Source organism: Lutjanus erythropterus, chromosome 22 (genome assembly GCF_056507025.1).
Source record: "Lutjanus erythropterus isolate fLutEry1 chromosome 22, fLutEry1.hap2, whole genome shotgun sequence".
NCBI lineage: Eukaryota > Metazoa > Chordata > Actinopteri > Lutjaniformes > Lutjanidae > Lutjanus > Lutjanus erythropterus.
In genome coordinates this window covers 25,184,985-25,195,554 of record NC_139338.1, presented here as the reverse complement: position 1 = coordinate 25,195,554, position 10,570 = coordinate 25,184,985, and the positions used below count along the sequence as shown (strand labels likewise).

General features: G+C 38.1%; 2 protein-coding genes across 2 annotated transcripts; one reads left to right on the top strand and one right to left on the bottom strand.

The window, feature by feature from the left end:
• Window positions 1–2,887: 2,887 nt before the first annotated feature.
• echdc3 (enoyl CoA hydratase domain containing 3) lies at window positions 2,888–6,048 on the bottom strand. Its single transcript, XM_084710901.1, has 6 exons — window positions 5,863–6,048; window positions 4,875–4,996; window positions 4,688–4,785; window positions 3,931–4,131; window positions 3,566–3,744; window positions 2,888–3,413 (listed from the first exon to the last, which is right to left on the bottom strand). Exons 1-6 carry the CDS (start codon window positions 5,997–5,999, stop codon window positions 3,260–3,262), a joined length of 891 nt encoding a protein of 296 aa, XP_084567027.1. The 5' UTR covers window positions 6,000–6,048; the 3' UTR covers window positions 2,888–3,259.
• A 655-nt stretch (window positions 6,049–6,703) lies between these two features.
• eri1 (exoribonuclease 1) lies at window positions 6,704–9,417 on the top strand. The gene is made up of 7 exons (XM_084711320.1): window positions 6,704–7,127; window positions 7,450–7,631; window positions 7,746–7,962; window positions 8,063–8,146; window positions 8,233–8,342; window positions 8,438–8,552; window positions 8,815–9,417. The coding sequence occupies exons 1-7, from the start codon at window positions 7,053–7,055 to the stop codon at window positions 9,055–9,057; spliced, it is 1,026 nt and encodes a 341-aa protein (XP_084567446.1). The 5' UTR covers window positions 6,704–7,052; the 3' UTR covers window positions 9,058–9,417.
• The last annotated feature ends 1,153 nt before the right edge of the window (window positions 9,418–10,570 follow it).

Sequence of the window (10,570 nt, the reverse complement as noted above, 5' to 3'; positions counted from 1 at the left end):
TCACAAATAATTAACAGATTGATAAAATTGTTATTTAAATTGGGACAAATTAACTAATGAACTAATGCAGATAAGTCCAAATGTTTAACAGACTCCTTCTTTGGAGATCTGTACAAAATAATAATGATATTTTAAAAAAGGAGGTTTCACTTAGGAGGAAAATTCCCCAGAACAGTTTCTTCTAACGCATTGTTTCCTATCAAGGAAAGGCCCCGCTGCCTTCCTACATCTGCAACAAACATGCCTCTATTTCCCTAAAATGCTGATGAAGCCCTTCACATCTGTGGCATAGCACAGAAAATATAGCCTAAAAAGGTCTATAGACACATTTACAAATTACTGTCATCATCAATTAAGCTGTCAAAAATGATCTTGATTAATCGTTTAAGTCTCTAAAATGTGAGAGAATACTGACAAATTCCCAAAACAATTTCCATAAGCCATAGGTGACATCTTCAAATAGCTTTTTTTGTCCATCCATCAGCCCAAAGTTAATAGAAAATAGGAAGTTATTCTATTTACAATCAAGCATCAGAGAGAGCACCAAAGTTAAACAGCTGATTAAGCTTCAAAATAAATGGCAATTTATTTTCCGTCAACTAATAAACTGACTAATCATTTCAGCTCTGGCGTTAAATATTACCATCAATAATTAACAGACCAGCTGCAGCAGCAAAAATATCCTGCTGAGAGGGAATGTGAGTAAAGCTGCTGGGCCTGATAACATCCATGGCCACAATGCTAATCAGATAGTTAATGTTATTACTGACATTTCTGATATTATCACGGTCACCATAGTGTTCCCACTTGTAGCACTTACCCCCATTTTGATGAAGTACTTTGAGAAAGTGATTCTCCGGCACATGAAGAACATTCAGAACCAACAGATCCACCATCATCACTGCCCTCCACTCACCTTGAAAAAAAAGACATCAAACTTTACATCAGAATGCTGTTTATTGGTTTCAGACGAGCATTCAAAACAATCTGCCCCATGAAACCAACTAACTTAACACAAGTATTATTCATATTCATTAACATAGATGTTGGGGTTTTTTTATAGCCTCACGGCTATATTACATTATTTAACAATTCATACCATTGCCAAAGGACAGTAAGTTAAAGTCTACAGATGCAGCCAGGAGCATTATGATGCAAACTTATTAACCAAAGACACTAATCAACCACTGGCAGGAGAATAACAGCAAGCCAACAACAGAGACCAATTAATATTTCACAAGAAAGAAAATATACTGTAAAACAGAAGCAAGACTTTAAATGCAAGTAACAGGTACTTTCAGCTTGGCTAGTTCAGCAGTGTGGCAGGTGAAAAACCGGTGAAAAGTGCGTTTCTAGAAGGGAACCCCAGACCTGTGAAAGATCTCGCGAGAGCGATGAATTAGCATAAACCATGGATTTCCCCTGGCTATCGCAAAGTGTTTTAACCCCAAACGCCCACAGTGATCTTGACCACTTTGTTAAAAAACATTACTTTGAAGAATATGCACACAGAAGAAACAAATACACACATATCTCGCGAGAATTCCACCGACTGAGGGTTACTTTCTAAGCACGACCGGCGCGGTCCATTAGCATCGACAGCGTTTGAGCTAACGGCTAATGTTTGCTAACTTTAGCACGACAAGATACGCGACTAGTTTATCAATTTTTCTGAAATATAAAGCACTGGCGGTCTTATATAAACCCAGAAACAACACTTACCGCTGTTTTGGGCGTATTTCCAGTGTCCTCGTTCACTCTAAAGTCTGTGGATTTAGTTTAAGTTGTACCGTCCGACAAGTACTTTTGAGCCGCTTTCCAAGTTATCACCAAACAAAGATGGCGACCGGATATGACATAGCTTATTTAAAAACGTTAAAAAATAAATTTTAAAACAATCGAAAATTAAATTAATCTGATAATGTACCTAATAACAAAATAATTAAAAAAAACAACTTTGCAGTCATGACAGGGTTCAACTTTTTTATCAGGTGCCCCAAGTGGAAGTGGAGTAAATTGTCAGTGTCCAGGGCTGGAAAGTCTATAAAATGTTAGAAAATTGCGAAAAATGTCCTCCCCAGTCTCTTGATGTGCAGAATGTCTTTAAATGTCTCACTGTGTCAGTTCAAAACCCAAAGATATTTTGTTTAATGTGATAACAAACAAAGACATTGAAATCTCCATATTTAAGAGGTAGAAAACAGCATTTTCTGCTAGTTTTGCATGAAAAATCAATTAGTTCAATCATTAATCTACTATCAAAATATTGTGTAATAGTGAGGTCATGGATTTACTAGCATGGCTTTTAACTTACAAGCAGGCAATCCTTATGGGTGAGCTCTGTATGATCCACCACAATTTCATGCACATTCATGGGGTGTCAGAATAATGTGACAAGTAAGTTCCCATCGTCCTGACTGAGAAAACTCACAAGAAGGCTCCCTCAAGTTGGAACAACTTGGAAAAATTCACACAGTGATTCATATTTTCAGGTGAATATACACTAATGAAAACATACTTAATCGTATATTACCTTTCTGCCATATTCTGCCAGTAAATCCCAGTTAACTTTAAAATGAAGAAAAAAGAAGCAATCAAGGGCACATATCAGGGTTGTATAACAAATTCTGGAAAAAAAAAAAAACAATGCGATAGATACAATTGTTGTAGTCAATGTCTCTTTTATACACTTTTTTATGTACATATTATATGATTGTACCTTTGATATTTTATCAAAGAACCAGATCATTTCTAACACAGTTGTTTCTCTTGTGTGCTGATGATTCATCCATGGGATTTTCACATCCATCCAAACCGTGGAACTTGTGGAAACCATGACTTAGGCTTTTACCTTCAGAACCTTGGACATTTTAAATAACTAATTAACTGATTTGTAACCCTATTTATTGCATTCAACATCATACAAAGACCGATAGCAGCATTCATTCTCCATTTACTCTGGGTGGTAATAGTGTATTTCCTTCTCTCTCGTCTCCACACTGCAGCTTTTAAAAGGCACATAATGGTTCAGCTTCTGGCTTCAGTGAAAACAAAGGAATCTTCAGGGAAGATGAAGTCTGCAATTCAAACTTCAATTATTGTGATCTTGCAAATTACACATCTACATTTTACTAGCAGCACAGTAAAATGTCCTAACATTGGCTCGGGTCTGGTGCTAATTATTCCACACCAGTGACTGAAAACCATGTGCACCAGTCAGGATAATCATTAGATAATTGCAGGGATCTCCAACAGTCCATCAGTCATGAGCTTTTTCTACTTTATGGCTCCACACCGGTTTGCGTTTCTCTATGAAGGCCCGGATCCCCTCCTGTCCGTCTCTTAGAGCCAGGTTGTCAACCATCACCTTGGAGGTGGTGGCATACGCAGCATCTCGACCTTGAGCCATTTGTCTTGGGAGGAAACAAAGGAGGAGACAACACAACACGTGAAGAGAGATATAGATGTATTAATCCTAAATCTTCCCAATCATAGAATCATTTGTTTGTTTGGACTTTAAAAAACACTACAAGGCACAGACTGTTTGCACTCTGAAAACTCTCACCTTTGGAAAGTGGCTTTGCCGAGAGCTACGACAGGTCGGCTGGCCTGACACACCCGCTGGGCGATGGCTAACGTCTCCTCCTCCAGTCGCTCTTCTGGCACCACCTTACTGACCAGACCGTGCAGCAAAGCATCATGGGCTGAGATGGGAGTTCCTGTGAACAGCATCTCCATGGCAACCTGGTAAAAAGAAAGAAGGTGTATCAATTAGGGCTGAATAAAAATTTTTTTAGGCTGTTGCCAATATCAATGTTAGGGGAAAAAACAAAAGAAAAGTATTACAAAATGTTGCCAGTGATTACACGAAGTTTGTTACTACATCAAATGTGTGTTTCTACCGAGGTCCTCCCTGCGCTCAGCCCTCACCTTCCTCGGCACAGCTCTGCCGATGGCTACCGCCGGCGTCGAGCAGAACAGACCCACGTTGACGCCTGGAGTGGCAAAGGTGGACTTCTCTGTCACCACGGCAACATCACAGCTGGCAACAAGCTGGCAACCAGCTGCTGTGGCAACACCATTCACCATGGCGATCACTGGAACGGGTATGTCTTGTATCAGAGTCATTACCTGAATGTAATAACAGTGTAGTAACATCACCTTATTAAAAATGATTATGACTTTTAAGAGGTGAAACATGTTTTTAAAGTTTGAATATTTATGCAATTTATGTATTCAGTAAAAATCAACAAATAGCTCTTGGTTCTGGCTTCTAAAATGTGAGAACTGACTTGTTGTTTTCATTTCCATATTATTTAAAACTGAATATATCTGGCTTTTTAACTGCTGGTCAAACTAAATAAACTATCTGAAAACATCACATTTGACCTTGTTGTTTTAATATGCAGTATATTTGTCATAAATCTTGAATGTATTACAGAACAATTAATAACTAAAATCTAGAATCATTATTCAAAAATCAAAATAATTATTTGCATGTGTAAATGGTGACTATTAGTGACACAAGACAGTGTGAAACTGATATAAATATGTAGTCTGAATCATATCAGAGGTGAACAACGCTGATCTTTAATGAATGGTAAATAAGAGGCTGATATTGTGATGGTGTGATCAGAAAGAGAAGGCAGAAAGAAAAAGACAGCAGGGGAGACAGAAAGGCACGAACCTCTGCACAGGTGTGAAACACCTTTGTGTGATGTTCTCTGCCCTGAGTTGACGTCAGCTCCTTCAGGTCGTGTCCAGAGGAAAACACTGGACCTTTGGCTAACACACACAAACACATACACATTAGACGGTTAAACCATATCTTTCCCTCTCTCTAATCATACACAGACATCTTAATAAATAGCTACCTGATATGATAATAACTCTGAGATCGTCACTGTCGACATCACTTAGGATGTTTTCTCTGAGAGATTCCAGCATGGACAGAGACAGAGCATTCCTCTTCTTGGGGTTGTTCAAAATTATTCTCCTGGAAGAAGAAAAGTGAGTTACATGAACATTTTACAGCGCTTTTTTGTGTATTTGAGCATATGTTTTACAATAGTTTATACATCTGCTATGCAACGCTGATTCTGTATCTTTATGAACCTGTGCACAACAAATGCAAACTGAGAGCTGAATACTACAGGCTCCAGTAAATCCTTACCAGAGGAATATTATGATCATTCCAGGTTTAATCAAAAGTTTTAACACAACTTTACAATCTAACTTGAATAACCTGTTTTACCAGGGAGATTATGTTTCACTTCCTTATATGTATCATACATTCAAACCAAACTCAATTTAAAATGAACAGAATACTTTCTTCATCTGCTTTTATTCAAGCTCTGCATTGATGAGTAATAATATTTTCATTCTGGGAGACTTTGACTTTTTACTCCCTTAAATGTAGGGCTGATAATATCTCAATATCATCTCAGTTTTGTAATATGAGACTAGATATTGTATTAAACTTTGTATATGATTATATCACGATTTTTTTTTCATGGAAAATGGAAGTACTGGACCTTTAAATCGTCTATATATTTTTCCCTAATATACGAACGCCGTAGCTTCTTAAACTGTCATTCAAAGAAAAAACGTTGATTTAACTGTACATTGACGCAGAGAACACTGAGATCCAAATTGTTGATATTTTACCACAAAACAGCAGTTATATATATATGCCGAATTTACCCTACGACCGTGGTATTTGCAATTAAGTACTGTATGTATCACTGTAACATTTTCTTGTTTTTTAAATTTATAATTTTCTCCATAAACACACTATCTTTACCTGAGAGCACCTGTCAGTACCGGTTCAAGGAAGAAGTCGGGCACATTTCTTTACTGCACCTGATTCCGTTGTTTTGTTGTGTCACAGTCAGCGGCTCCGCTTCAGTCTGAGAGTAAAACCGACTCCCTGTCAGCAGTGATGTTGACCTGCTGAGCTGAAACACACCGACAGCTCTGCACAGTAAACTACGAGCCATGTTTATCTTCCCAGCTTCACCTTCTCACTGACACTTCCGGGTGCGACGACGTCACAGCTACACGTAGAGTAACGTAAGAACAAACAAGAGCCAATCACAAATCCACAATTACTGAACATAAAAATAAAATAAAATAAAAATCCAAATGAAGTGACTTGAGCAGGAAAAAACACACGGAGTGTATCAGACAAATGTTGCACTAAATTTTACATAGATTATATCCTGTAAAGAAGATTAAAAGTGAGAGAAAAAGTCCAGAAAGCTTCGAAAAACAGGTCAAATGGTAATTCTTTATGGTAGTGACATATTAATTTATTTTGAAAATGACTATATTGTCAAAGATTTTAGCTTTGTAATCCAACTGTTTATTATTTTTTGGCAAATTCCAGATTCATAAAAAATGTCTGACATTTTTGCTCTATAGTACTATCTGTTTGATAATCTGCAGTGTGAATATTACACCTACATTATAAAATTAATAAAAATCCTTTTAATATCCATATTATGGTATATAAACATATGTACTTATATATATAATATATACATTTATTTATACAGAATTATTAACAAATAACAATTAGTAGTCGTATTTCTATATTTTATAAATTGAAAATGATCATATTTCTATTAGACGTTTTGTATCATCCACAACACAAGATGGCGTCAGTGACCATCAGGATGTTTTGGCGCAAAGCGGAAGTCGTCATAACTGTCCACCTTAAAAAAAAAGTTCAGTGCTGCTGCGGAGAGGTGCTGCCACAGGAGCTAAGATAGTAGTGTTATCAACAGAATTTGTTGTTAGTTTATAATTTTGATACATACAGTAATAATAAATTAACAAACTCAGATAGTCCTCGGCCGTTTAAAAGTGGACACGCGTGAAGAAATCTCACAGGAGGAATGTCTGCTGTCCTGTTGGCTAATGTTAGCAAGTGTAGCTAACAAGAGCACCAGCGTTGGATAGGCACGTTATTACATGAATTACTTTAAATAAATTTTCGTTTGGATATTTTATAAACTACTGACTAGTTTCTGGATTAACTTGTACTTTAAATGGATGAGCACAAGGAGAACATTCACGCCAAGGACGTCAATGTGAAGATGTCAAACACAAGAGAAGAAGAAAAGGTTGGTGTGAGCAGCGAGCTAACATTTAGCTTCATGTTATGTAGGGCTGCAACCAACGATTATTTACATGATCGAGTAATCTGTCGAATATTTTCTCGATTGATTGATTAGTTGTTTGGTCCATGAAATGTCCGAAAATAGTGAAACCGTGGATTGAAGGAGATATTGACCTGTGCACCCTTACAGATGATCAGAACAGACAGATTTCTGGACTTTACTCCGATATTATCTCTTTCTATAAACAAACCAGATCTGCAGCTTGCTGATTGCTCTGTGTGTTATGTTTCTGTGACACATAATGACTGAACTTATTTCTCTTCAGGCAAAGCCTTGCAGCAGGATTTGTCCTGCAGGAGAATCTGCTCCTCCGGTGTCTCCCTCTCAGTCAAACAGCGACTTCAGTCATCCAGTGTACAAAGAGATCGCTTTGGCTAATGGACACATCAACCGCATGTCAAAAGAGGAGCTTCGGATCAAGTTAGCAGAGCTGAAGCTTGACACAAGGTAAAGCTAACCACAACACAGTTTAAAAGGATCTGCAGCAGCATTTGGTACATGTATGAAGATAAAATGAAATTCATGCACAGAAATATGAAGCATTTCTCTTTGTGTGTAAAGAGGTGTGAAGGATGTGATGAAGAAGAGGTTGAAGAGCCACTATAAGAAGCAGAAGTTGATGCAGTCGGCTGCGGAGGGAGGGCCCACTGACACCTACTACGACTACATCTGTGTGGTGGACTTTGAAGCGACGTGTGAAGAGGACAACCCGTCAGACTACCATCATGAAATCATTGAGTTCCCCATGGTTCTTATCAACACACACACCTTACAAATTGTAAGTTGAGTTTACGATTAAGGCAAGACTGGTCACTTTTTAACCTGCAGAGTGACTTTTATGTCTATGAATGTGTTTTTTTTTTCCATTTATTTTACAGGTGGATACTTTTCAGGAATATGTAAAACCAGAGTTGAACCCAACACTTTCAGACTTTTGTGTGAAGTTAACGGGAATAACACAGGTTGGTTGAGTGTCTTCTCTGATATCAGTATCATATTAATACAATCAGGAGTTTTTATCTACGTTAAATGTTGTTGTGTTGAGCAGAAAATGGTCGATGAAGCAGATCCGTTTCCAGAAGTTCTTCAGCGGGTCGTAGCTTGGCTTCAGGAGAGGGAGCTCGGGACAAAGTATAAATACGCCATTCTAACTGATGGGTAAGTCTTACTTCAATAATGCTGCATTTAATTTGTGTCTTTTCTAATCAGCTTGAACTGATGGTTTCACTGCTGTTGATTTGCACCTTCTTCAGGGCCTGGGATATGAGCAAGTTCCTCAACATCCAGTGCCGGATTAGCCGGATCAGATATCCTCAGTTTGCAAAGAAGTGGATAAACATAAGGAAATCATATGGAAACTTCTACAAGGTTTGGAGTTTTAATTGTTAAAAAGTTTTATGATGGGAGACTGAATGTCATTCTATTGTTTTTTAAACGTTTCTTTATTCAGCAATGAGTCCTCAAGAATGTGTATGGACATAGTTACTAACAAAAAAAGTGGATAGAGACACTTGTTCCTTAATAAGAGGCAAATGTAAGTGGTCGGATGAATGTGATTGCGGTTCATGATCAGAACTAAGCGGCATTAGAAACACCAGCAAAACACCAACCAGCTGTTTTCCTCCTCCAGGTTCCCCGCACACAGACGAAGCTGAGCACCATGCTGGAGAAGCTGGGTCTGAAGTACGAAGGTCGTCCTCACTCCGGGCTCGACGACTCGCGCAACATCGCCAGGATAGCCCTGCGCATGCTGCAGGACGGCTGTCAGCTGCGCGTCAACGAACGCATGCACGCCGGGCAGCTGCTCTCCGTTCCCAGCTCCGCTCCCGTGGAAGGAGCTCCTCCACCACATAACCCCCGCAGCAGGGACTGAACCCACAAACTGAGGCTGAACCTGACATCTGTCTCAACTCTTGAGTTTCAGAAAGAAAAAAAGTTCCAAAGCACTTTTACAGTCTGGTTTTGTTGTACTGTACATTTTTTGGGGGGGTTTGGTGCTTAAAAGCTGTAGTTGGTTAAGAGTGTTTTAGTCTGACTAATAAATGGGGTTGATATGTGAGGGTTCCTCTCTGACCTCCATATATTTTTACACCTGAAATCATTCCAGTGTGTTCGGGGAAGATTTTCCTCAACAGTTTCAACGTTGTCAGTCTGTTAAACCTCCCTCGCCCTGCCTTACAGAGCTGCTAACATCCATCAAACAATTTGATTAAAATGCCTTTCAGTTGCCCCACGATGATTTGAAGTTTAGTTTTCATTTCAGATTTTGCTTCCAAGAATACAACTCTGGAAAAAAAAAAAAAAGAAAATCTTAAAGGATTAAAATTAAAAATACCGATCATCTTCACTGTCATGTCAACATCAGCGTGAGCTTTGGCCTTTAAAACCCCGTATCTGTCTAACCGGCTGGTGTTATAAACAAAAATCTACACAAATGTTGCTGCTGCTATTGCTGTGCTGTTTGAAGTGCTACATAATTAAGTATCACACTGTCTGCTGCCACTTTTCCAGAAGGTTTGGAAACAGTCCTGTGGACTGTAACTGAGAGAATAGATTGTCTTTCATCACACAGATACAGTACAGGTGTTCATTTCACAAAGGAATCGATGGAACCGTTGAATAAATTCATGTCCATCTGTTCTAAGTAAGCTACTGTATGAGTTAAGCTTGTGTTGTCTCTTGTATTGATGCTGAATTAATTTTTATTCCATGGAGGAAGCTCTATTTTAACAGGAACAAATATTCTTCTGATTGCCAAATGATAGAAATAAAATATGTTTCTGTTTTTGTAAAAAGGGTTTGTCATCTTTGTCCAAGCTTAACGTACATAAGTCCTCTCTCTATATATAATACAGTCAGATATTTTGATTTATAATAAGTTTTAAAAATGGTGCAGTTTCCTTGAGGGCTGGAGTCAGCTTAGTCAAACAACCAGGCAGACAAGTCAACAAGAAGTTTGTGACTTTATAGGAATTCCTGTGATATTATGGTCTTAAACCGAAATGTAGCAACATGGTTGATCAACTCTGACCATAATCTGACTTTTCAACACCTGTAAAAATTCAGGAGAAAAACATGCAAAAGTTTTTCTAGCTAGCCAAAGCTAGAGTCCACTTTGTTCCTGATTAGTGAAAAAAATCAGTTCTGATCATCCAACATCTTATTAGTGAGTCTGTTAAACCACAGAAATAAGGCAGAATCATAATTATATTGAGGGAAAAGTAACACCAGATAAGTTAGTCTTGTTTGAAGCTAACTAACGTAGCCTGGTGAAGTAACTTAACTGCCACAACTTCTTCTCCCTCTGACCCAAAATATTAATGTGATTTTATGTAGTTAAATCCCAAATTTGAATGCTAGTATATAATTTGAGGTTTTGTGTTGAG

Coding starts and splice junctions, on each gene's coding strand:
- echdc3 (XM_084710901.1), bottom strand. CDS start 5,999: ATGGCTCGTAGTTTACTGTGCAGAGCTGTCGGTGTGTTTCAGCTCAGC. Junction 4,786..4,874: donor CAGAGTTATTATCATATCAG/GTAGCTATTTAT, acceptor TGTGTGTGTTAG/CCAAAGGTCCAGTGTTTTCC. Junction 3,414..3,565: donor GGCAAAGCCACTTTCCAAAG/GTGAGAGTTTTC, acceptor TTTCCTCCCAAG/ACAAATGGCTCAAGGTCGAG.
- eri1 (XM_084711320.1), top strand. CDS start 7,053: ATGGATGAGCACAAGGAGAACATTCACGCCAAGGACGTCAATGTGAAG. Junction 7,963..8,062: donor ACACACACACCTTACAAATT/GTAAGTTGAGTT, acceptor TTTATTTTACAG/GTGGATACTTTTCAGGAATA. Junction 8,147..8,232: donor AGTTAACGGGAATAACACAG/GTTGGTTGAGTG, acceptor TGTGTTGAGCAG/AAAATGGTCGATGAAGCAGA.